This window comes from Etheostoma cragini, chromosome 6 (assembly GCF_013103735.1).
Source record: "Etheostoma cragini isolate CJK2018 chromosome 6, CSU_Ecrag_1.0, whole genome shotgun sequence".
NCBI classification, from domain to species: domain Eukaryota; kingdom Metazoa; phylum Chordata; class Actinopteri; order Perciformes; family Percidae; genus Etheostoma; species Etheostoma cragini.
In genome coordinates, this window is record NC_048412.1 from 23,181,653 (window position 1) to 23,208,823 (window position 27,171).

The 27,171-nt window shown below is 38.3% G+C and overlaps 3 protein-coding genes across 5 annotated transcripts; 2 read left to right on the top strand and 1 right to left on the bottom strand.

The window, feature by feature from the left end:
• Positions 1 to 1,235: 1,235 nt before the first annotated feature.
• Positions 1,236 to 4,853, bottom strand: dnajc28 (DnaJ (Hsp40) homolog, subfamily C, member 28). 3 transcript variants are annotated; one of them, XM_034874386.1, is made up of 2 exons: positions 4,681 to 4,853; positions 1,236 to 3,683 (listed from the first exon to the last, which is right to left on the bottom strand). In XM_034874386.1, exon 2 carries the CDS (start codon positions 3,663 to 3,665, stop codon positions 2,505 to 2,507), a length of 1,161 nt encoding a protein of 386 aa, XP_034730277.1. In that variant the 5' UTR covers positions 3,666 to 3,683; positions 4,681 to 4,853; the 3' UTR covers positions 1,236 to 2,504. The 3 variants fall into 3 exon arrangements, with proteins under 3 accessions (XP_034730277.1, XP_034730279.1, XP_034730278.1); XM_034874388.1 differs by having other exon boundaries at positions 1,236 to 3,678; positions 4,742 to 4,841; XM_034874387.1 differs by lacking the exon at positions 4,681 to 4,853 and adding an exon at positions 4,342 to 4,674 and having other exon boundaries at positions 1,236 to 3,678.
• Positions 1,645 to 2,371, top strand: LOC117946322 (potassium voltage-gated channel subfamily E member 1-like). Its single transcript, XM_034874390.1, has one exon. It carries the CDS (start codon positions 1,675 to 1,677, stop codon positions 2,089 to 2,091), a length of 417 nt encoding a protein of 138 aa, XP_034730281.1. The 5' UTR covers positions 1,645 to 1,674; the 3' UTR covers positions 2,092 to 2,371.
• A 342-nt stretch (positions 4,854 to 5,195) lies between the features above and the next one.
• Positions 5,196 to 27,131, top strand: pycard (PYD and CARD domain containing). Its single transcript, XM_034874385.1, has 27 exons — positions 5,196 to 5,293; positions 5,956 to 6,005; positions 6,409 to 6,674; positions 8,048 to 8,321; positions 8,576 to 8,604; positions 9,252 to 9,537; positions 9,808 to 9,851; positions 10,014 to 10,266; positions 11,171 to 11,218; positions 11,525 to 11,568; positions 14,008 to 14,066; positions 14,383 to 14,420; positions 14,743 to 14,771; positions 16,485 to 16,761; positions 17,050 to 17,078; positions 19,113 to 19,398; positions 19,633 to 19,712; positions 20,264 to 20,409; positions 20,635 to 20,849; positions 20,951 to 21,204; positions 21,822 to 21,950; positions 22,567 to 22,723; positions 23,515 to 23,544; positions 24,012 to 24,050; positions 24,686 to 24,729; positions 24,923 to 25,208; positions 27,012 to 27,131. Exons 2-27 carry the CDS (start codon positions 5,996 to 5,998, stop codon positions 27,026 to 27,028), a joined length of 3,369 nt encoding a protein of 1,122 aa, XP_034730276.1. The 5' UTR covers positions 5,196 to 5,293; positions 5,956 to 5,995; the 3' UTR covers positions 27,029 to 27,131.
• Positions 27,132 to 27,171: the final 40 nt, after the last annotated feature.

Consider the following 27,171-nt stretch of genomic DNA (forward strand, 5'->3'; position numbering starts at 1 on the left):
ACACACACACACACACACACACACACACACACACACACACACACACACACACACACACACACACACACACACACACACACACACACACACACACACACACACACACACACACACACAGTTAAAAGGACATTTGGAGGTGATTGTGTTGTAACTCAATCTACTCGGAGCTGGGTGGCAGACGGTCCAAACTACCCCCAGTCTGAAAGCAGCTTTGTTCTCCTGCTGCAGCTCGACACCGGCGCCTTCTTCTCCTCTTACTGCAAATTCAGCACATCAGAGATATTATTTTTTTAATAAATGAGACAATCATTGATTAAAACCAACATACACGCTGTCCAAACTGGGTTCAAACCATAGACCGTATATATACGGTCTATGGATAGAATGCAGGTTTAAGTTACTTCCGCAGTGGTTGCACTTTTCCGAACCGGATGCTCTGTCCATCAATATATATACGGTCTATGGTTCAAACACCAGTCTTGAGCCACAAACCATGATGGAAAGTTATTCTTAGTATTGGTTTGTCCCCGATTACCTGCGGGTAGACTTTTTCACATGCAGTCATAACATAATATATAATAAAGCCAATTTGACACATTTTCTAATGATTTACATGGCATCTTACCAGATCAACTTTCCTAAATGAGGTCTGACTTAAAGACGACTTCCTAACTCCAAACATGTTCAACTACACTAAACTGTTCATTTGAGCTGATTGCACCATACAGGACAGCGGTTGAAGTCATGCTACGCAGCTGTCTCACTATACTGAGCTTTTCACCTTGCCCTGTGACCTCCTCCATTCATTAAACGTGTTGACAAGATGAACATGCTGAATATCTCTTCTGCGTAAAAGCATGAGCATGAAGGAGGGCACATAATGACCAGCACAAGGAGGGGGGTGGGGGGGTTGTAGCTTGTATTCAAGGTGTAGTCTGAGACCAGCTGCTTCTAGTTCTACAGGAGATACCTGAATGCTGATGCTAACCACGGCAGAAATTGATTCCAGATCATTGAAAGGTAGGTTTTTAGTTCTACTGAACAAAGCTTGAACAGTTATGTGCATGTATAATTTGTTGGAATCCATTTATATACTGTATATTACCTCACCTCCACTATCCTAACATCTGAACTAACTCCGAAAGGAAGTGTACCCAGCATTCAAGCTCCTGTTTGTTGGGTAGGAGTCAAAGAACATATTTTATGTGTAATGACGACAAATGACGACATTCTAAAATGTCACTCAACACTCATTTATTAATTCTGGATAAATGGGTTTTATTCCAAATCACTGTAAGATGTGGTTCAATTTCCCACTCTGACATAATCCCATTCCTGATTATTATGCTTCTCACTTGGCCCCTTCATCTTTTTTTCTGATGTCTTAATATGCTCTCTTTCTATCAAAGCCTATTTTGAAGAAAAACATGTAAACTATTTTAGCAACTTGTGATCTGCAATTCAGAAATTATCTATTTCTTATTTGTCTGTTTTCTCTTTCAGTACTTAGGCAGGTTTGCAGAAATAATTCAGTTATTAATTAAGCTACCTAATGCAATAGTGAAATTGTGTAATTTATGCAGAAATAAAGTGATTTTTAAATTGACATGAATCTTTTGCTTACATCTCTTCCTCCTCAGTTGCAGTTTGCTGAGCATCCAGCAGAGGTCAGCGATGTCACACATCAACACAACAGAGCTGCAGTCGCTCCTGCTCTCCTTCCTGCAGCACTGCCTCAACAGCACCAGTATACTGTCTTCACAGATACCTCAGAACTACACTACCCAGCCGGCTGCGCAGACTGGAGCCCGGGCCCATGCTCAGTCTCAGGGCATGATGTATATCATCTTGGTGGTTGGCATGTTCAGCTTCTTCACATTCGGCATCATGCTCAGCTACATTCGCTCCAAGAAGCTGGAGAGCTCTCACGATCCGTACCACCAGTACATTGCCCACGACTGGACCAAGGTGATTACTCCGCCCAGGGCCGTGGCTCAAGCTCTGCACGGGGAAGCTGCAAACAATGGAGCCGGTAGTAAAGAGCCCATCGTCATCTGCAACCCTGCAACGCTGGAGCAGCTGCCAGACTAGAATGAGACATTCAGCTATTTAAACATTTCCCACATTCCAAAATGTAAAACTCTGTAACACAAGATTTTTTCAAATTTTCTGATCAGTAATTTCACAGAAACACGTTGGATCATCAAATTGCCTCATGCTCTAAGTTTAGTAATCAACACGTGCTGTTTCTCACACTTTAAAGTTAACACTGCTCTTCCACTAACACCTGATGACAATCTTGCATATCTGGACAATAACAGTAGTAACACAGAGTTAAATCTATGGCACCATTGTCCCTGACTTTGATTCAGAGTGTTTAGAAAAAAAGCAGGTGAACAGGTCTGTCTGAAATAATTGCCCTATGGACTGTAATGATTGGTTTGAGTGCAAGCTAATTAAACACTTATATCAAATAATTGTTCTGCTCTCTTAGATCCAGAGTTCTAGTGTTTTAATCTGAGCACAAGCTTCATCCAATACATCAGGCCCTGTTTGGTGTTTTTAGGCATAGTTTCTGCATTGGCTCTTTTTTTCTCTTCCTTTCTCCTATCTCTCTCCTTTTCTCTCTCTCTCTGCTGGTCCAGTCTGTATTGACAGGCTCCCTTCACAGCTCGGTCAATTTCTCGTGACAAACTGAAGTGAACCATTTGCATGTTGAGCATTGGTACGATGAGGTTGTAACTGTCCACTGTCTTGTTAAGTTTCACCAACTCCTCCTCTACAGATGCACACAGTTGCTCCCATTGGCTGTTCTCGTTGGGGGTCATGGGGTCGCCGAGCCTGGCCCTCCCCTCTAATAACCTGTTTCGGATCTGTGCAGTGGTGTCTCGGATGTCTCGTTGAGTGACGACCCAGGGTGGCTGGTAACCATTGTCTATGAGGATGCGGTTCAGGTTGTGGGTCATAGGATCAGCGTATGGATTGTGCTCAAACTTGTTAAGGGGCTTTCCAGTGCCACTCAGATTTTTGAAGTCTCCTCGGGCCATGGACTCCTGGATCAGGTCCTCCACAAGCCGTTCCACAGCCTGGGTGATCCTGATCTTTCGGCTGCGCTGACGTACGTCCCGCTCCACAAGCATCCCTTCTGCAGCGGCAGCCCTCTCATGCTCCCTCTGACGGTAGTTCAAAACCTGCTCAGATGCCCGGTCGATGCGAATCTGCCGGTACTGACGCTCACGCTGGCTGGGCGTGCCCAAACCCACACCCTCGTAACTGAGGTAGTGTCTGTGTGGAAAAGCTGTACCTCTGGACTTATCCTCATCTTCCACTTCCTTCCCTTCATCCGGTTGCTTGGACTTGCTCTGATGTGCCAGCACAGCACGATAGGCCTCCTCAACACGAGCAAACAGCACTGCATCTGCAGTCGGAGCCCCAGAGTCTGGGTGGTAGAGTTTGGCGAGGCGCAAGTACGCCTCTTTCACCTGAGCAGGACTTTCGTGTCCCTCGTCAGGCAGTTGCAACAACCTGTAGCTCTCTTGCAGGCTGCGACTGATCTGGGGCTTGGAACTGAGCGTTCTGGGCAACATGGACTGTCGAGACAAGAGCAGAAACCGGCCATGGTAGAAGTCACTGCGGGAAACCAGGAGGTGGAAAGTGCCACTCATTTCTGGTACACTCCTGTGGATAAGAAAAGAAAAAGTTAAAAAAGCTAAATAGTTAATAAATGATCTTGGAAAGAAAGGTTACTTAGTCTGTCAGGTAAGAGATATATTACAGAAATAATAGAATATCTTTTTGTCAAGAAGCAGTGATGCAATTGAATAGGCTACAACTAGTACAAATAATCTTAAAAAAGACTACATAGTGTTGGCAATGAAGCAAGGGAATAATATGGCTACTTTGGTTACAGCTCTGAATATCTATTGTTCATAGAGGTTAAGAATATGAGATGTGGTTGACCCTTTTGGGTTGCAGCTGATTACACTAAAATGACTAAAACATCCCCTGTGTGTTGGCAATAGACCTGTTTCATTCCCATTGTACTGTTTCTTAGCCAGACTGAAGAATTTTTCAGCCTTTTGAATTTTGGAATCTGGGTTAATTGGGTTTACTCTTGGATTCACATTTAATCCTTTTTATTCTGGCTTTGGTTTATGGTTAACTGCGTCTTGATATTATCTGTCTGCAAACCAAATTGGCAGCAATAAAGTTATTGACTGAGAGTACCTCAAGGTTTTTCACTTTTCCCTTGGTAATGAATTTCCTTATTTTTACCACATTAATAATGCTGGCAGTACATAGTAACAAAGCTAGAGCTAAGCTCACTAGATATTAACTGACTGTCACAAATCACATAACATGCCTTTTTAGGTGTATTTTCCTTCGAGGCCAGGGGTGAAATTGCAGGTTGGTCATTCACGTCGACAGCTGTTAGCTAGCTATAGAAAACTTGAAGTTAAGTTGTAACTAATGAAGAAGCTTCCCTGCTAGCTGGTAGCCTACCATTAAGATTTCGACGGCAAAATAATTCAGAACAAGATATTTTACTTCAACACACTGACGATTAAAAACTGAATGAAACCAGCCTTACATTTGTATTACAAATGTAGTACATTTGTGAATGCAGGTTAACGTTATATGACTTACAACTTTAAACCCTACAGAAAATCAGGTCACCTGTCTGTTTGGCTTGTTGTTGTAACCCGGTTGTTTTCTTTAACTGTCTATAGTTGTTACATACTGCAGCTTCTTCTTCTGCTATTTCTCATCGCCTTTCTCTGCAGTGTTGTATTACCGCCCTCTGTCGTCCGTCTGGCGATACCGTAGATACACGGCGGGAGGAGTCCTGTGATGTCTGTCACTGGTCACTGCCAAGGGGGTAAGCCCTAAGCCTATCCTCTCTAAGCGTAGCTCCCATGGAGCCATTTTAATGCTACGAAGCCATCATCTGCCGTTAACATCCCATTGACTGCCATTCATTTTGGCGCCACTTTGACAGTGAATAACTTTACATCTGAAGCGTTTCAAGACTCTATTTGTGCGTTGTTTATTTCTAAAGAAATGGCTCCGTAGCAGACGTTTTAAAAAAAAGGCTAATGGTTGCGTCATAACCACGCATGGCACAGCTACCAGAAGAGTTACAACTATCATAAACGTAAACCATTTACATCTGAGCATGCGTGACTCAAATCTGCACTCTGTGGGCAGTGACAATTTCCATTATATCACCTAAACGACAAAGTTTGGACGGACTTCACTTATGACAGCTGAAGCGACATTGTGTTTCAAAGCGGTTTGTAAAACGACATTTTTTTTCCTCAACCTTATTCTCACTTTCATAGTTTTAAATTCCTGTCAAGCTGTATTGTGTTAGTAGTAATAGTAGTAGTAGTGGTGTTATTTGTAGTTAATAAACACATGTTTACTAGCCAAGCTAATAGTACAGTAACTACTGTGTGAATACCTTTCTAACGTCAGTAATACGCCTATTTGTGCCACAGGTATTTCTGAAGTTCGTTGACAAGCCAGCTAAAAATTAGGAACTAGAATGAACCGCCAAAGACCACTTTACGATAGAGGTTACTGTTTGTATCACAGACACACAACCAGGAAGACGATACTTTACTTTGTACACTTGACAGTTACTTGACAATACCTCGTAAATAAATTCACATTATTATCACAAAATATAAATTATCTAATGATTTTGATGAAAATGAAGTTGCACACATAGGCCTAGTAGAAGTAGTAGAAAGAGCATTTGAGGAAAAAAGTGTAGGCCTACCCAACTCATCTGTTTTTACCATGGACTGTATTAACGGTGTATGTTTTTTACCATAAAAGAAAGCATGTTTGCTTTGCGTATGGAAAAACCCGTAGTATGCTTAAACACTAGTCAAATAGACACTGAATCTATCATTAATCATATTAAATTTTACTTTAATTTTGTTTTAGCTGTGAGACCCTCTGTTGGGGCAAAGTTGGTGTAAATACCATGGCAGACGGTGAGTGCATCTTATCAGATTGTGTGGAAACCTAGAATCTGACTTTGAAAACTGGCTGTATTACGACCTATCTTGTTCTAATCTAAATAGAGTATACAGATTCAAGAAAGAAACAGATAAGTTTTGGTTGCATTGCTTGGTTAAGTGCACCTTGAGAAATAGGATTAAAGTCTCTTTGCTTAACATTGTGCAGCAGGCAGAATGCGTTTTTGCAGAATCTCATTACTTTTATCAGAAAATCCAAGTCATGAATTGTCTGTTTTTTTTGTTTTTGATACATTTCAGTCATCTGCACTTTGAATAGCCTATGGCAAGCAGAAGTTGTATAGAATCTTGTAACGAAACCTTTTTTTCAAAATAAATGTATTTAGTTGGCTTCATGATGTTTTCCCTCTTTCCTCAGAAAAACATTTTGTGGATGAACATAGAATCAAGCTGATCGAGAAAGTGAGCAACATTCCAGCCATTTTGGATGAGCTACTTTGTGAAAATGTCATCCAAAAAGACAGTTATGATAAAATCAGCGCTCTGCCTACCTCTAAGGAGAAGATGAGGGAGCTCTTCAGTGGGCCTTTGAAAGCCAGTGGAGTTCAAGGAAAAGAGATGTTCTACAAAATCCTGAATAAACATGAGCCATATCTAATGAATGACCTCAAGACCGAAGTGCCAGTGAGTAAATCCTTGTGCCTCTTATATACTGTTTTTAAGACTGCATTGGTGAATACAATTGATAATCATATTTTAATCGAATATGATATAAAGTTTGTAATATGTTGTCAAACTTTGGGAGAAGTTTCTAAAATCTTCAAAGGAATCCTCTGCTTAAAAGTGATATTTACTTGTCTCCTGTAAACCGTAGCTCTGAAAAGTTATTAGCTTGTTCCTTGGTGCAGGACAGCAGCTGTCGTGATAAGTTACAATGGATTCAAACCAAGAGTCAAACCAAAAACTAGAAACTTCTCAAACCACTACTGCTCCAATTAGGGAGAAGTATTTTTCATACAGATGTTGCTGTGCCAATAAATCATCACATTTGCTTCTTCTGATGGAGCTTGGGAGCTGTAAGGAAGCACTAGTGCCACATGGAAATAGTGTATTTAACTAAAATATAAAAAAATGTTTTTTAGAAACTAATAGATCTTACTGATTAATGACAGAGAAATTACAAGGAGACAAATTCGACAAGGCATGCTATCCAACGATAGCTTGTCTTGTATGGCTGCAACAACAAAACTGAGTGATCATTTTAGGTTTATGTATCTGCATTAGTCTAATTTTATATTATTTTATCATTTTCATGCATAATATTTGTATTGCCTGTCCAAATCTCAGCCCTTGTGTTGACATGACGATGTGACAGTGTAGACTAATAAACTTGATTTCCTGGCACAGAACTAAATTCTTTCAAGCCCTACTTCAAAGCTGAGGACTGCTGGAGAGACACACCCTAAATGAACTTGCATTGTTTGGTGCTTTAATGACGGTGATGAAGAGTGCTGTGCAACATTTTAGCCCAAACTCTCCCATACAGGGAGCCCATATATAGAGGTTTACTCCTTGACGCAGCGGGCTCCTGTTTCCACTCTGACTTGCGGGCCTTTGATGTATTTCATTTCCCGTCTCTCTTCCCTTTCATTTCTTCAGCTGTCCTGTCAATAAAGTCCTAAATGGCCCAAAAAATCTTTAAATCAAATTCTTCCATACATAGATGTCCCACTAAGTTGAAATTGGGTGACTGTGAAAGCCATAGTGTATGAGTCACATCATTTAAAATCATCCATTGACCCATGCCCTGTATTGCAAAATTCAAGGTTTTCCTTAACAGAACAAATAATTGTTTATAATATAATATTTATCATTTTTTAATACTATTCAATAACAGTGGGTTCATTTTAGTTAATAAAAACGAGAAGAGCCACATGTCAATAACTCTGGAATAATGAAAAGTAAATGTCAGTTTCAAATCATAGTAGTAGATCATACAAATATACATCCTATCCTGCATATCCTATATCATACTGTATGCCCTCTTAATCTTCCAGGTAGAAACAATGACAGCTAAGAAGATTCTTTTTGAAACATTGAATGATTTGAGTTCAGAGGAGCTCCACACATTCAACTCGCTCTTTGAATTAGAGAACGGTTTCCCACTCTCACAAAGGGGTCTACTGGAAATGGCGAATACAAAGGTCATAGTGGAGCTGATGGTGGAGACATACAGCCATGAGTGTGTGGAGTTGACCAAAAAGGTTTTAAAGAGAATGAACAGGACTGATCTGGTGCAGAGATTATCAGACATCAGCTCAGGAACCAAAGGTAAGGCAAAGAAAACAGACATACAATATGTAAAATTATGTGTTGTACTATGTCAAAATAAGAATGTATATCAGCTGGGCTAAAACATGTTTGATCATATCTTGTGCATATTGCAAAAACAAAACTGTTATTAATTCATTATTATTATCTTACTGTTATGTTGGTTTAAGGGTCACTTTGGGATTAAATCTTTTGTAATTTAAATATTAAGAATACATTACTAAGAGGTGTTTTTCTTTTTCTTTTCTCTTCAGAGAAACAGGGGCCTTTATTGACTCAGAGAGTGAGTAATGTCACATCACTCTGTCTTTACACACTTTTATTTAGTAGATGAAGACTGAAAATAATCTTTATAATGAAATTATTTTTGATGATACAAATCAAATATAAATATTCGTTTGCACACATGAATAAACTGATTAAGCCACATAATGAACATATGAGGTCTTAAGCATGATTTTATTTGCCAAAAATATTAATATTTTTTGTTATATTGACCTCCAGGGGAATAATATTCAGTTTCAATAGGCCCTTTGCCGCTGTCTGAGCTCAGGCCGGAATAATAAAATAAATACTTGGTGTGTTTCTTATGATATTTGATATTGAATATGTGCTATATACAGTATATAGAAAATGTGTAATTGGTTAAACAGCAACTCTGTTGTAAAATCAGAGGCACATTGCAGTTTGTGTAGTAGTAGTCTCTATAAAAGATACACCCAGGATGTAAAATTATTGTCACAATCCTGTTTATAAAAATAAAATACTTAGAAAATAAAATACATAGGATTAAAGTTAATCAAATTGATGTTACTCAAGAAGTAGACACAAATAAACATAAGGTAGATAAGATATGTTGGATAAATTTTAATAATGACATCATCACCTTGTGCACTTTTGCCCAACTAACATTTCCTCTGAATTTACCAGGTGGAAACGATGACGTCTGTTATAGAGCTGCTTTTGGAAACACTGAAAGAGTTAAAAGATAAAGAGCTCCATAAGTTCAAGAGTGTTCTTATTTGTCAAACTGACTTTAACAGACATTTCTTAGACACCCAATGGATTTTGAAGAACCTAGAGAGGCAGAACATAGTGTTTTCAATGGTGGAGAACTACGGCCAACAGTCTGTGGAGAAGACCAAGAAAGTTTTAAAGACTATTAAGAGGACTGATCTGGTGGAGAAGTTGTCAGACATCAGCTCAAAACCCAAAAGTAAGACAAAAAATCTCTCATACGTTTATCTTGTTCTCTTCACATCATCAATATTGATTTATAATTACTTAAAAACACAGAAAAAAAGACATAATAAAAGTCATCATTTGGTGTACAAAATATATTTAATGACTAACATGAAATTAAAAAATGTTTTTGGAAAGCAAAATATAATTATGCCTTGCCACTTTTGTATAATGTGTATTTTTATTTATTTTTTTAAACAGTAAAGCCACATGCATTACACACATTGTTTTTATTTCTCCACAGAAAAGCACTCTGTGGATGAATACCCATCTGCACTGATCCACAAAGTGAGCAATGTCATATCTGTCTGACCATGCAGAGGACAGTTTTTATTCAATAAGATTCAGGTTTAAAATATATCATATGAAGCAGAACCAAAACTGAGATGCCACCTTCACTTGCACAGTGGAAATAATTGGAAATTTTCTCTATGAACATGTACTTTCCAGGTGGCAACAAAGAGTGCTTTTATTGAGCTGCTTTTGGAAACACTCAATGGTTTGAGTTCCAAGGAGCTAGATAACTTCATCCAGTTGCTGCACTCCAGAGTTTTGCTGAGGAGCGATCCAGACATCTCATGGAGACGACTGCTTTGGACTATAGCAGACGAACCAGTGGTGGAGTTAGCCAAGGAGGTTTTAACTGAGATGAACAGGACTGATCTGGTGCAGAGGCTATCAGAGACCATCTTAGAAACCAAAGGTAAGATATAAAAGACAACTGTCCCATTAATACATCATGAATAAATATATATGGTTAGTGAATCAGCAGCTTATTGCATAAAGCAATGCAACACCACCATGTAGGGGGCCATGACAACATACCAAAGGGTTGAATCAACACCTCTCAAACTGTCTCAACAAAATCTTAACAATGTAAGCTTCAGAGAGTTAGTTGTCCTTTATCTTGAAAATAATAGAATGTCTCTCCCACTTTGTAAAATTAATATTTAATTTTTGAAGCGTCTAATTAAACAAATTGATTTTACTGGTGAGCTAAAAAAGAATAAAAATAAAACTTAGACTTAGACTATGAACTTAGACAAAGATTACTTCAGAGATTTGTTTTGGATTTCGGATTTAAAGTAAAGCTGTTCTGAGGGTTAATGAATCTACTGACTTTGGTCCTTTTTTTTATTAATGTGTTTTTAAAAGTCTCTAAACATTTTTATTGGGCCACATGTTCCACTGAATTTGTGCAATTTGAGTTCATTAATATCAGTCTTATGTTGTATGTTGAAATTTGTAAAGCTTTGATATGATGGATACTACGCTCTACTAAGGAGTCAGATAGACATTGTGTGAGGTAGATTATTAGTGTTTTCTCAATGACTCCCTCTGTGATCTCTGTAACCATGACTTCCTTCTGCCTTCAGTCCACACAGCTGAAACTGAATTTGTACTACTTAAAAATGGTTAAACTGGAAACTGGCCAGGGGTATGGGGTTCGAATGTCTGACTTTGAGGAATATTTAGTTATATGTTGTTCTGAAAAATAACCAATAATTCCTACATTTTATAAATAATCCATTTTAGTCTCAGGATTCAGTATTATATTCAGGACAAATCTATTATTACAATTACAGTTGTCATTTAATGTGTTGCAGCTACAGGATTGTCAGCGGAGGCATTGGGTGTGAGTACCATAGAGAAAGGTATGTGCCCTATAACAAAATATAAAAGTTACAATATTAATAAACAATAAATATTATTCCTTCAATTAAGAATAACGTTTCCTCAAAGCCCTGTAGTTATTTAAATCTACATTTTAGTGTAACATTATTTAATAGTAAGTAGTCTTACTTGCTTAGATTCATCAGGTGTAACCGATTTTTTTGATATTAAGTAGACATTATGTAAATTTTGCAATTAATCCTTTACATTATAATAGTTATAGTCTGACAGTGTCGGATTATTAAGCCTGATGTTAAATCAATCCTTTATATTTCCTATTTTCTCAGAGAACCAGTCCGTAGATAAACATGGGCCTGCACGGATTCTTAGGGTGAGAATGTTACACCTGTCTGTCTTGTAACTAAAGCTGAAACAAATATAAATAATTAGCTGATCAACAGACAATAAACCCTAACTGTTTTAATTATTGATTAATCGTTAAAGCACCTTTTTTTGCATTTGTGCATCTTCTTGCACAAATGCTAAATACTGTTAGGGTCTTCTGCTTTGCTCTCTTTTGTATCATTGTAAACTAAACATCTTTGGGTTTTGGGCTGATAACCAGCCAAACCAAGACATTAGAAGACGTCACCTTGGACTTAAGGAAATTGGGATGGGTATTTCTGACTTTTTATAGACCAATTATTAGTTGTAAAATGATCATCAAATTAAATCATAATAAGTGTACATGTATAAATTAAGATATGTATATTTAAGCAAGCAGTTTGTAAAAACTGTTAGTACGTGATCCATTGGACATTAAAAATAATGTTATCCACCACTGTTGCTATGATAGAATAATTGCTCCACTACTGAAGTTCAACGCACACGTGGGCAATGATGAAGATACTTGGAGAGGCGTGATTGGGAGGAACGGCCTTCCTGATTTAAACCAGAGTGGTTGTCTGTTGTTGGACTTCTGTGCTAGTCGTGGATTGTCCGTAACAAACACCATGTTCAAATATAGGGATTCTTATGTGGAGTGTACTGTACGTGGTACCAGAGCACCCTAGGCCAAAGGTCAATGATCGATTTTATAATCGTTTCATCTGATCTGAGGCCATATGTTTTTGACACTCGGGTGAAGAGAGGGGCGGAGCTGTCAACTGATCACCATCTGGTGGTTAGTTGGATCAGGGGGTGGGGGAAGACTATGGACAGACCTGGTAAGCCCAAACGGGTAGTGCGGGTAAATTGGGAAGTCTGGAAGAGGCCTCTGTCTGAAGGACTTTCAACTCACACCTCTGGCGGAGCTTTTCGTGCATCCCCGTGGAGGCTGGGGTCATTGAACCTGAGTGGACAATGTTTAAAGTTTACATTGCTTAAGCTGTGGCGGGGAGCTGGAGGGAGCCTGGGAGTATGCCCAACCAGTCTACATGTGTTTTGTTTGTCTGGAGAAGGCGTATGACCAGGTCCCCCGGGAGATACTGTGGGAGGTGCGGTGGGAGTATGGGGTGAGGGGGTCCCTTCTCAGGGCCAGCCAATCTCTGTATGACCAAAGCGAGAGCTGTGTCCGGGTTCTCGGCAGTAAGTCGGACTCGTTCCAGGTGGGGAGGGGTTGCAGTTCGGTTGGCTCAGGATCTCATCGCTGCTCTTTGCAGATGATGTGGTCCTGATGGCATCATTGGCCTGTGACCTTCAGCACTCACAGGATCGGTTCGCAGCCGCGTGTGAAGCGGCTGGGATGAGGATCAGCAACTCTAAATCTGAGGCCATGGTTCTCAACAGAAAACCAATGAAGTGCCTTTTTCAGGTAGGGAATGAGTCCTTAACCCAAGAGAAGGAGTTTAAATAACTTGCGGTCTTGTTCTCGAGTGAGGGGACTATGGAAGGGGAGATTGGTCGGAGAACCGTAGCAGCGGGTGCGGTATTACATTCCATTTATCGCACCGAGCTGAACCAGAAGGCAAAGCTCTCAAACTACCGGTCAGTGTTAGTTCCTACCCTCAGCTATGGTCATGAAGGTTGGGTCATGACCGTAATAAATGAGATCCAGGGTAAAATTGGCCGAAATTGGTTTCCTCATGAGGGTGACCGGCATCTCACTTAGAGATAGGGTGAGAAGCTCAATCATCCGAGAGGCGCTCAAGGTAGAGCCGCTGCTCCTTCTCGTTGAAAGGAGCCAGTTTAGGTGGTTGGGGCATCTGGTAAGGATGCCTCCTGGGCCCCTCCCTAAGGAGGTGTTCCAGGCACGTCCACCTGGGCCTCGGGGAAGACCCCGGACTAGGTGGAGGGATTATATCTTCAACCTGGCCTGGAAACACCTCGGGATCCCCCAGTCGGAGGTGGCACATGTGGCTCAGGAAAGGGAAGTTTGGGGTCCCATGCTGGATGGATAAGCGGATGAAAATGGATGGATACTGAAGTTGAGATGAGAAAATGTCCATGAAAATTAAATGTTGAATGTGAAGTAGAGTAAAAAAGCCAATGTTACAGACACAAGAATATGTTATGTTGGATTACATTACATTACATGTCATTTAGCTGACGCTTTTATTCAAAGTGACTTCCATTTAAGTGCTTCCAACCCTAACGGTGCAAACTCCAGACAACAAGTAGTAAGTACAAGTATATAATAGCTTTAAATATGCAAAACCACACAGAGACATATGAAAGTGCAACTTCAAGATATATTTTTTATCTTTCATCATCATCGAAGGTACACTCAGAAAATGAGGTAAACATACACAATAAAACATGTATATTAGTGTGTAATTCTCTTCAGGAATCATGTATAAAAAACATAACTCGTATTCTTTGAATTTTTCAGGCAGCAGCATTGGAAACGCAGGAGTTGGCTGAAACCAAGGAGGAGATTTTAAGGAAAAGGTTATTATATAATAATAATAATAATAATAACAATAATAATAATAATAATAATTTTATTTGCATAGCACCTTTAAAAACAATACTTTACAATGTTTTTTGACAGCAGAAATAAAAGCAAATACAAAACAATACACCAATGTAGTATTTACATATCAAATTAATACCTATACAAATACACAACAATGAAATCAACAGGAGGATAGGGAAAAAGATAATGAGACAACATCACATAAAAGCAAGTCTATAAAAAGGTGTGTGTTTTAAGAAGTGATTTAAAGGAAGTCATTGATCAAGTTAGCATTATCTTCTCGGACAGGTCTATTGAAAGCCAAGTCGCCGTGATAGAGAAGCCAGGTTTCATCAGCTCAGGTAAGAAGAAAAAGAAGTTAAAAAGTAACCCAAATCACAAACCTGGTTCTCATAAATGTCTAATAAATAGAATTTTGAGTGAAACTGAGTTCAAACGTTGATGGGGGGGCAAGCAGCGATGTAAGAACACCACATGTATTACTGTTTATTGGTACCCGTGGGTAAACTAGGTATTGCGGCTGTAAGCAGTCCAAAAAAGTGCTACCACGATGGACTAAACACAGAGATGCACACATGTGAAACGCTCGTGATGGTATTGCAGTGATTTTAACTTTTTTCTTCTTTCATATGTTTTCTCTCTACTCAGAGACACATCAGTCTAAACTGCTCCTCAAAGTAAGTAATGTTGCATCAGACACACTTTAAACAACAGAGCTTTCATTGAATTGTTACAGTTTTAAAATGATCCTCATGTTGAAAGATAAGAGGGGAGAAAGTGTTGAAGATATTGCCTCTCAAAAGAACAGCGTCCACGGTTGTTGATTGATAGCCTGTTTGTTTTAGACGCATGTAATAGATGACCAAATGTACTGTTTTTAGTAACAACACAATTTCTTTCTTTGCGTTCAACAGACTTTTCTGTTATTAGTTTAGTTCCCACTTATAGACAAACAAAAAGCTAATATTCATTTACCGCGCACAATCAGGAATCTTCACTCAGGTATTGCTTCTGCAGCATCAGTAATACCTGAGTGAAACCATGGCTAATTGAGTGTGAACTACCGCCCCAAGTGGCGGGAGGTTCAAAACATACATAAACCATAATGGCTCTTACAAAATCTTTTAAACCAGAAACATCAAATCAGTTGTAGAGGTGATGAAAACATGTGATCAGATGGCTCATTCCTGCTTTCACAGATTCAGAGAGTTAAAGGAGAATTCCGGTCGATTTCAACGTGTGGCTCTATTGTTTAAAAATTTGGGGTGCTGTCAGTAGACAGAAAAACAAAAACAATTGGTGCTGCCTAAACCGTGTTATTCCCCTGCTAGAGTTAGCACCCAACAGGCTTAAACAGGGCAAGTTTTACATGACCAAAATGTCGTTCCCAAAGCCTACCCATGTGTGGTGATTCCTTCTGAGGGATCACAGGGAATCTGACTGTAGTAGATGTGACAGCAAGGCATAAAAGTTGTGTTAATCCATACCTCTGTTCATTTCCTGTTTAGAAATGACTATGTAGAAACAGGCTGTAACCTGACACCACAGCTCCTGCCAGGAGCGCTGCAGTTCAAGAGTTCAAGAGCTATGGGCATGTGTATAGGTAATTAAGCAACAGTGGGCTCTTGAACTTTTGACCTGCCGCAGTCGGCAGCTCTGCTCTTCTGGCTCCACTGTGGTGCCAGGTTACAGCCTGTTTCTACACAGTCATTGCTAAGGACATAACGATGGAAAAAAAAAAAATTGTGGAAAAAATATATTTTGGAATATCGGATTGAGTTTGACAATCGACTAGTGTGGTCTTCAACGGAAAACAGGAAATACACAGGTATGGATTAACACAACTTTTATGCCTTTCTGTCACATCTACTACAGTCAGATTCACTGTGATCCCGCAGAAGGAATCATGCACATGGTTAGGCTCTGGTAATGACATTTTGAACATGTAAACTTGAACTTGCCCTGTTTGAGCCTATTGGGTGCTAACTCTAGCAGGAGGATAACAAAGTGTTGGCAGCACCAATTGGTTTTGTTTTTCTTGCTACTGACAGCACTCCACATTTCCATCAACAGAGCTAAATGTTGAAATCGACCGGGATGCTCCTTTAAAGACAGTCAAAGAAGCACAATTTAGTGAAAACCAGTTCAAAGTATTAAATTAGATGAATCTTGTGGTGCTGTGATGTTGCCACAGAAATGAAAGCACAAATATTATTTTGTTTTCATAGTCATCTTAAAATCACATTTCACCAAATGGACATTGCCTATTATGGTTAATATTTTTTTTACAAAACTATGACTTAAATGCTTACACCAGTGCAAAAATGAATGTTTCATAACTGCAGAGGAAAAGTTACATTAATGCTCTCTGATTACTTTGAATCCATCAGGACGTAACCATGACATCACTTGAGGAGAAGCTTTGGGAAACGCTAGAAGACTTAAGTTACGGGGAGCTCGAGCAATTCAAGCATTGCGTGCTGCACACCAGAAAGGAGAAAGGTTTCTCAAGATTCTCAAGACAGAGAATGAAGATGGCAGGCAGAGATGAAATGGTGGAGCTGATGGTAGAGATCTACGGTCAGCGGTCTGTGGAGGTGACCAGGGAGGTTTTAGAAAAGATGAACAGAAGAGATCTGGTGCAAAGGTTGAGCTTAGGACTCCAAGGTAAGATAAAGAATACATAACTGCCAAATTACACAATCATATACTTGCTGCAGGTGTTTGTATTAAAATCCTTTGTACTTCATGGGTTTTGCTGATAAGGTGTCTAACCACTCTCTCTCTCTCTCTCTCTCTCTCTCTCTCTCTCTCTCTGTGATTTATTTTCGTGTAAGACTTGTAATTAATCTTCTTTTATATGTTTTATATGAAAGCAACAATATCTAACTAATGTTGTTTACAGTTGTAATTTTGAATCTGTAATGAATCCATTTCTGTTTTTTTTCTCCTCAGACACACATAAGTCTAAACATCTCCACCAAGTGAGTAATATTACATCAGGCAGACTTTACACTACACGGCTTTCATTTAATTGTTACGGATTTAAAATTATCCTCATGTTGACAGTAAAGAGATGGAAACTGTTTTTCTTTAACCAGAAGCATTACATCTGCTGTAGAAGCAATGAGAACATGTGATCAGGTGGCTCTGTCACTGTTGAGTCGAACAGTAGACTGTACACTACAAGAATTTGAAGACAGCTTTAGGTCAGGCAAGGCAAAAATGGTCTCAGCATAACAAACCCAAGGATCCAACAAAGACTGAACTAAAAGTCATGACTCACAAGCACAAATACAAACTAATCCGACAAGGGGATAAAGTCCTGCTGTAGAGATGGGCAGATGAACTCAGGGGATGGGAATGAGGGAATAATGCATGAACACAGGTGTGTAAATAAACAGGCATGAAAATGCTAAGACAGGTTATAAAACAAGACATGACACATAAGGAGTGTTACGTTACAAAATAATACAGGAAACAGAAAAGCAAACCCCCCAAACCAGGCTCGTTGCAGCTTTTGGTGGAACAGAGTCAGAGAGAATTAGAAACAGTCAAATAAAGGGATATTTAATTGTTGGAAGGATGAATATATCTTTAAATTGGGTCACTTATGTAGTAGAAATGGGAAAGTTTGTCAAAAATTGGTGCCTTCTAGGCAGAGAAAAGCCAAAAAGATCCCAGAATGCACTTGCTTTGCTGCTCAAAGAGTCCACTCCCAAGCCACACCTACCCTTTACAGACATAATGCTTAACAGTCCTGTCCACAGCAGTTCTGGAAGTAAAAATACAATGCAGTATCTCCATTGACAATTGGAGTATAAACTATAAAATCGTAACCGTAGATGGTAGACTTAAAACCAGCTACCACATTACTAAGCAATTGTATATGCTTACAGTATATAGATGCCAAAAGTTCATGGAGCACCAACCTTGTTTTGAGATAAATGTCTTTTATTCACGATTTCGTGGATAAATACTTCATTACCCAACCTCCTGAACAATCCCACAATCCTACAGTGATGCCTCTGATTGGTGGAACTCATGCTTGCGAGGAAGGAGAGCTGTCGGTACACGTTTTTGTAAAAATAGGCTAACGATAAGTGTGTCATAACCACACAACTACTATTGCATAGTTGACAAATCACCTTTTTGCCAGGAAAACCTCGCAGACAGTTTTTATTCTTTTATTCAAGATGGCTGCAGGGTGACAATTTTAAGATCTGTCCAGGGACAACGGATGAAAAATAGCCTTTTGGCTAATTCTGGTGCATTTACAGCAATGTTAATTAATGTACACTGTCCCTGTCAAATAAATTAATAAATAAAAAATAAATACTTACATCAGCTGTTTAAGTTTAATTACTAACGTTAACTAGCATGTTAGCAGTAATTAGCCTGTGCCTATGTTATCTCCTAACATATACCTACACTCTCCGTCTCTGCTGATTGGGAATGATTGAGATTTTTCTTGGCACATCTACCAGAAGACTTACAACTTTCAGACACTTTGCCCACGTCACAACTACATCGTCAAGCTCATTTGGAGGCTGCGCAGTAACGCCCAGCCATCACCGGAAAAGTGCTTCTATTTTCCTTCACTGGTCTCTATCTAGAACAACAGGATCTGTTGGGCCATTTCTTTAACTGTCTATGCTTATAGTTCACTGCGTCTGTGATAAAATGCCAGACACACAATACAGAGATCTCTCGTCTCAGGGGGACATGAGAGAGGGAAGCACGGTCATTCGAAAATACTACCGGGTTTCTACTGATACAAATGTAATGCTAAGTATCCCTTTAAGCACAATTACTGATAAATAGTTCGTAGAAATACATGAAGTAGAAGTATTTAATAAAATGGTCACTGGCTCGATCATACAATATGTGCCTAATTTTGATATCAGTTGTAACAAACTCCCATGACTTAAATGTTTAAATTGATCCAAATAAATTCATCTTTATTACTACATAGGAGATTTTATATTACTGCTCTCTGATTACTTTGAATTCATCAGGACGTAACCATGACATCACTTGAGGAGAAGCTTTCGGAAACACTGGAAGCTTTAAGTTACGGGGAGCTCGAGCAATTCAAGCATATCTTGCAGCACACCAGAATGAAAAAAGGCCTCCCAAGATTCTCAAGACAGAGAATGGAGATGGCAGACAGAGATGAAATGGTGGAGCTGATGATGGAGATCTACAATCAGCGGTCTGTGGAGGTTACCATGGAGGTTTTAATAGAGATGAACAGGAGAGATCTGGTGCAGAGGTTGTTAGAAACCAGATCAGGATCTAAAGGTGTGGATACCACAGCATTATTCTAATATCAAAACTGTATATGCTAAGCATGGTCTGAAATATTTCACTTTAATGTTGCTTTTTTCTCAATTCAAATTGCATGTGCACACTCCATTAATATATGTTTGTTTGAATGTTAAATTAGAAGCATAAACTATATGCCGTCTAATCACATCTCCTGTTACACTGTCAATAAGTTATGAAATCTGACCTTCCATTTGGAACCTGTTTCAGAAATATTCAATCAAGGGCCTTCAGAAATCGTGGACCCTATGGTTGGTAGCACCAGGGTATACCCTTACATTTACACACAGGTAACACAGTCTTATAAGTTTTTTAAATGAGCATTCATTAATATTGGGATGTTTGTTGATGTTCTTTGTGAAGAGGTGCATATGTTTTCTGATATGTTTTAAGTCTAAGAATGGATGCTTTGATATTTATTGAACAATTCTTTCATTCATTCACCGTCCGTGAATGGCTTCCCACGCCTAAGTATTACCTGAGCTGCCACAAAACTAGCAGCAGTGGAGTTTGGAGATTCGATCCAATTCCTAAAAGTACATTTGATCTGCTCTGTTTTCTACAGCAGTTCTGAAATTTCTCTCATTCTCTCATCCCTAGCTGGATACTTTTCAGAAAATGCGGTATGCTTATTCTGGAAATGTCTTTAAATATTACTTTTTTTGTTGTTTGCTAATTTTTTCAACACAGATCAAGCAATAATGTTAAGCCAGCAGTATTGACAGTGACAGCAAATTAATTTGTTGAATGTAGAGTGTAAAAATTATTTTAGGCCTTCAACAATAATAAATTATTTTTAAAATGTAAACAAAATCTTTTCCAAATAATATGTCTATCAAAGAACCAGGGAGCCACTGGAAAGGCACTGAACTGGGACCCTCTGGGTAGGGACTCTACCCCTGGCATAAAAGATTGTCCGCTGCCTGACTGGACTGATCTTGAACCTGAAGTAAACAGTCCAGATGCAGCTGAGGCTCCAACTTACAGGTAAAAAAACAACATCCTCAATACTGTGTCACAGCAAACTGGAATTATTGGAAACATGCAAGCTTGGTTTTGGGGAGATTTCACAGAAGGTAGTCTTTCTTTCTGCTGTTACTGGTTATACAAATGTAATTTGACATTCATAGTGGAAATAAAATAACATGGTGCCCCTAAGCAGTATATTTGTGCATATTTACAAACTCACTTATTTTATTTTCTACGACTTAGCTTACAGTCTGAAGCAGGAAACTTTCAATGCAGCGTCTCTGGCTTGCGCTGGGTCTGTAAGGAGAAGGTCAGCTTTAAGTACCAGTTCTGCTCTTGGGAGGGAATTATGGAGAGGATGGAAAGACTACAATACATGCCTGCAGGTTCCCTTATGGACATCACAGTCATTGCTGGGAAGTTAAATGAAGTGTACTTGCCGCACTGGATCTGCATAGGTAAGAGGCCATGAAGAAAATAATAACTTATCTGATAGTATGTGTAAATAAAACTGACGCAATCCTTTTCTCCTCACTACTTGTGTTTGTATTTTGTGCAGATGACAACCCTAAAATATCAGGAAAGTTCGCAGTCCTGCACATAGATGACTGTGGAGATGTTGTGGAAAAAGTGTCTGAGGTGACATCGTCCCATGTCAAGCTGTCTGAACCCGTTTTCTCTCCAAGAGCAACTCTGATGAAAATGGGCTTGCCTGTGAAAATAGACTGTCAAGTGTTAATATACTACATATCCAACACATCATTCCTTAGACTGCATGTTTACCTGATCCCACATGATCATGGTCTTCAACAGGTTACTGAATATCTTATTAATTACTTACTACTAGTCACAAATGGGTAACATAATGAGATTCCATACCAAAGCATACAATTGAGTATTAAGGCCAGTGTTTGAAAATAAAATAAAAGCAAAATCTGATTGTAATGTTTTAATATTTTAATAGTTTTACTGCTATGGTAAAAAAGTTGTACTTGAGGGAATAAAAATATATAAAATCATTATGAGAATTAATTACATTGTTGTATGTTGAGAGGAAAAAAGTCTACCTCAAACAATAGAATCTTTTCTGACAAATTTAACTTATTAACAACTTTATATAAATAGTTAATTCCTTAACGTAAGTGACTCAAACTAAACTGGCAGTAACGGTCAAACAAAACAGCAATGTGTGTTCTCCCACTTTGCCGATATGGATTTGTTTTGATCATCTTTTGTCAGATTTATTATATTAACCATTTCCTCAGTTACTACTTTTCAAATCATACATGTTATTTTATTTCCAACAGTGACCATAATACTCTATTGTTAAAACCATATTGTTTGTTCGTGAATATACTTTAAATTACATATAGCAATGTTTGTCACTGTAACCTTGAAGCATCTTTTTGCTTATATTGATTTTTTTCCAGACAGTGGACAAAAAGAAGGAGGAAAAAGGATACAAAAGAATTGAAAAGCCACGCCCAGACAAGTACCTGAAAATGCAGCAGGGTTTCAAACTCGCAGCAGACATAAACGTGGCAAAAATTCTCCCGGAGGTACTGTTTCAACATCAGTCAGCAGTTAAAACTGTGTACATAGTGAATACTGGTTCAGACATTTAAGATACTGTAAGGTCATAGCAACAGTTATGTTTGTCAAGTGGGAGATCTAGTTGGAATCAGAAATTTCATGATTCAATTGTTTACTGATTTTGAATTGCAACCAGGCGCCGATGTGTTGTAATTACATTTTTTCTGATTGCTGCATATATGGTACCAATATGATGTGTGCCAAAGACACAAGAAACAAACACAAGTTAACTTACATGCAACCGTGGGTCCTTTTTTGAAGCAAAGGCTAGCAAACCTGTTCCTACTCAAGTTGGCTCAGAACAGTGAACTCACTCATTTACAGATGGGGAGACCATGCGCCAGTTTGTGCCTCTCATGTATTAGTGTTACATTCAAGTCACAAAGCTAATCATCAGTTTCCGTAAAAGATAAAACCCTGAGGATCATTTGACAACCCTTGCGGTTCTCAAAGTAAAATTGTGCACTGACTAGTGTCAGTGTCTGGGCATACAAATAAATTAAGTTGGTTTGAAAGCCATTAAGTTTAAACTTAAGATACTGAGTCTAACTACTCTCACTTTCATGTGATTTTTGTACACAGGAAATAACCCTCCGATACGATAGCCAAGATCCAAATTTCTATGAAGTGTTCATTGAGAATCCAGACACAAACTTCCACCTTACACTCTTACCCCTTAACAAGAAGAAGAAGGATACACCACAGTGTGAACCAGTATGGATCTGTGAAATTCAAAAAGGTCAGTTATTAAACAATATTACCTTCATACCTGTATACATATGTCAATTGAGCTGTAGACTAGAATTTAATAATGTTAATGTACAAAAACTCAATAAAATAACAATACCTTCACTACATGTGAAAACGTAATGCATTTTTATTAATATTATGCATAATGCATAAAAGAAAGATATATGTCAGGAAATATATACATATATATATATATATATATATATATATATATATATATATATATATATATATATATATATATATATATATACACATACATATATATATATATATATATATATATACTGTATATATGTACCGTATGTAAGAGAGAAGCACATTTTTTCACATTTTTAGGTCCAATTCCAATGCATGCTCAATATGGACTTGCGGCTCTACATAAAAAAATAGTTTGGCTGCATTTTATTTATGTGTATACATGTCATTGATTACATGATAATGAGAGGAATTTCCTGTTTACTTCATTCCATGAATCAAAGCCCATAAAGAGGCTCTAGGCAATTTATGGTTATTGGTTAAAAAAATTAAAACACACAACAAAATACTACAACAGCAGGATTTCTATGGTGTTTATTTGGGCTCCACCTTGTCTCACTAATGGCACCTACTCTTATATAATATAAATGAACATTATTACATTAAAGAAAATAAGAACCCAGTGTATGTACTACGATTGTTTTAGTCATCTAACGTGTCTTGTTATTGAACCTTTTGTTGTGAATGCAGTACATGAAACCACAATATTATAAATCTTTTTTTTTCTGTATTTTATTGCAGTTGACTATCAAAACTCTGCTGATTCAGAAGGTAGGATGTTGCATATAATGAATATTTATAAAAATTGCACTTTGAAACTGCAGTCACAACGTGGCAATTCTTTCTATTAGAATACATACAATTGTAATTTAATTATTGTTTAAAATGTGTTCTCTGTTTGTATTTTTTAAACCAAAGAGATGACTTTAGGATCTGGAAGACTTAGGGATGACGGATGGAAATTTTAGCTTCATGTGTTGCAATGAATGTATTCTGCAATGTTAATAAAAATAATAAACGTATTAATAAAAGGAAAATTAGATTGGATAAGGGTCCTAGTATGTACCTTAGCAGTATCGTAGATCCTAAGTTGCTGTTATTTTTTTGCTTTTTTACTTCACATCAGCAGTCAGTCTTTGTCCGAATTCACAAGTCTATTTATTATTATTGATATAAGTGTCTTAAATTAATCATTTTTTGTGACTGAACATTGTTTATTTATCTATTTTTTGTTGAAGAGACATGTGGACAATCCCCCAGACATGGTCAAAGTGACAGTGAGTTGTTTTCTATTTTCTAACCATGAAGCAGAACAGAAAAGCTGCTTTTAAACCAACCTTTGATTTTTAGTTTTACATTCAACTTAATCCATATTACCTGATCATTTGAAACTGTGGCCTGGTGGTTTCGGTCTTACCATTTCATGTAAACGTTATGGTTAAACAATATGTCTTAGTTCACCGTAGAAGCAGACACTAATGCACCAAGTGACTCCAAAACAGACATGCAGTGAGGGGAACAGTTCGGGTCAAAACCAGGACGAGCAAGTCACGGACAAATCAGTCAAAGCAAGAGCTTCTGAGAGACAATTGTGGATCTATATTAGCAGCTTCTGTTTGCGGTATCAATGGCATTAACGCAGAGACGCATCACTCTGTTGGAGTTGCTAGAACTACAGAACCACTGTAGAAATCTTCAAAACCCTCACAAAAGATCTTTTGCTGAGACTCAAACACAGACTGGAAATAGTACTCAAACCTGACAAGTTAAATTTTTGCCTTTTATCAAGTTATACATGGAATTGACAGCAGCTAATATGACCTAAAAACCCAAGAGAGTCTAACACAAAATGTTTATAGGAGATGTAGCGATCAATCACTCACACAACATTTTATATTTCCTTTGTTCTCAGAGAAACCCTCTCTGGATGCCCATCTATCTGCCCTGATGGTGAAGGTGAGTAAGGTCACATCAGTGTGAACACAGCTTTCATTCAATAAGAAGCAGGTTGAAAATCCAATATTTTAAATTATGATTCAAACCAAGCTTGTGACTTTAATTGGACGCTTCTTGCACAACGGCTGCTTGGAGGGCATCTCTTCAGCTATAAAGATCATATCCCTTTGTTTTATCGATTTGTATTCATCAGGCAGCCACAGTTACAACAGATAGAGAGAGGATTTTGATTATGCTGCAAGATTTGAATCAGCAAGAGTTCAAACAATTCAAATGGCAACTGGAGTACGGTGACATTGGGGAAGGCCGTGAACGCATCCTAAGCTGCAAACTGGAGAACAGTGACATGTTTGACCTGGTGACTCAGCTGTGGACTACCTACATCCAGCAGTCTGTGGAGGTGACCATGAAGGTTTTAAAGCAAATAAACAGGAATGATCTGCTGCAGATTTTGTCAGACACCAGCTCAGGATCCAAAGGTAAGTTGTGGTACAAACAAACTGTTAAAAACATAGTAGTGGCATATTTAGTGGCACCATTTATACCAGAAATGCTTACATTTTAAATCAGACGCCTTTTATGCACTATAGCTGTTCATCAAAAATACAGTTGGACAGTCAGTCACGTAGCTTTTGAATTTATTTATTTGAAACACTGTATATTTTTGTATTATGTTTTCATTTTTTTGCATTGTGCACTGTTGCTGCTCTTATTTTCCTCATTGTATATGTCTTCTTATTTTTACTTTTTATTTTGTTTACTTGAATGTTATGTTTGTCTATGGACCTAATTGGTTAAAAATTTATTGTCTCCACCGTGGGATAGAGGGAAACGTAATTTCGATCTCTTTGTATGTTTTGACATGTGAAGAAATTGACAATAAAGCAGACATTGACTTTGAGTTTGTTAGAAACAATAAAATAGGCATTTTATAAATGATCAAATTGATAACCTTTATTAGTGCATTCACTGAGGAAAGTTCATGTTGGTCATTAAAGGCAAAATGAGTGAGAGCTGTCTGTTGCGGTTTGTAAATGGATTCAAACTCGTCCCCTCTTCCTCGGCTCAACGACACTAGAAGAGCACACGCCGTGACCTGATCCTGCTCTGCTTGCCAGCATTAAAAGAATTTAGAAAAAGACAATATTCCTACTAACTACTGGACTTCCAAGTCTTTCGTTATGTTTAAAGTAGGTGTGTGGAAGCACCTTTCTGCAAACTGTTGGCTAATTGGTTTGTGTAGCAACGCACAGTGCTGACAGTAAGCCGTAAACAGGCGAGAAGCCGTCAACTGGCTGTAAACTGTTGCAAACTACAGAAGCATATTATTAATGTACTGTACACATCTCCAAAGAATGTCCTCAAAACCCAAATAATACCGGAATATTGTATATCCAAACGGAATATGCTGTTTGCATAACTTGTATCAAATTGGTAATATTGGGTCGTCTTGGCTGCATGCTAACGGTCTGGCGCCACATTTTTATAGAGTCCAGCCCTCAACACCCCACATGCTGTTATTGGCTGGGGGCTACACACCCAGTTCCCAAAGGCTGACGCCCAGAAACGTCCCACACAAAAGAAAAGAGAAAATACAGGCAGAGGGCAGAGTCTCTCGGGGTTGTCTGTCCGTCTGTCTGTCCGTCCGCAGGACTACAGGACAAACTACTGGCTCGATTTTCATGAAACTTGGTGAAAGAGTGTAGCATTTGCCAGGGAAGAACTCATCAGTTTTATTAATTATGTTTCATTTTGGTTAGCAAAATAATTACAAGATGTGTGCTACATCCATGTGTTGTCAGAATAATAGATAGATGTGTTTCCGACTGGCAATATTTGCTCTGTGAAATTTAAGGGAAATTTCACTGTTGGAAAGATGAATATATCTTCAAATTGGGTCACTTATGTAGTAGAAATGTAAACTATTTTTAGAAATGTGTGCTTTCTAGGGTGAGAAAAGCCGGAAAATGTGTTTTTGGCTAATGTAGATGAAAAACAATATATCCCAGAATGCACTTGCTTTGCTACTCTATGAGTCCACTCAAAAGCATAGACTGGTAATAATATACAGTCTATGCTCCCAAGCCATGCCTTCTATTTACAGATATAGACAGACAGTGAGGCATTCAACTTAACTCTAATGTGTTTTGTCATTTCAACCAAAAACACAAAACAATGTTTCACCGTGGCTCAATTGGTGTTACACATTTAAAACAACGTATGAGCACTTGGAGTGATGTAAACACAGAGTATGATGATTTTTGAATATTCTTTCTCCTCAGAGAAACTCTGTGAATGAACACCTGTCTGCACGGATCCGGAAAGTGAGCAAAGGAGCATCTGTGTCGGACTCTACATCCAGCTTTCATTTAGTGTATGCATGGTTGAAAATCATCCCTGCACTAGCCCAAGGAACCCAAGAGGAAGTGGACGTTTTTTTTA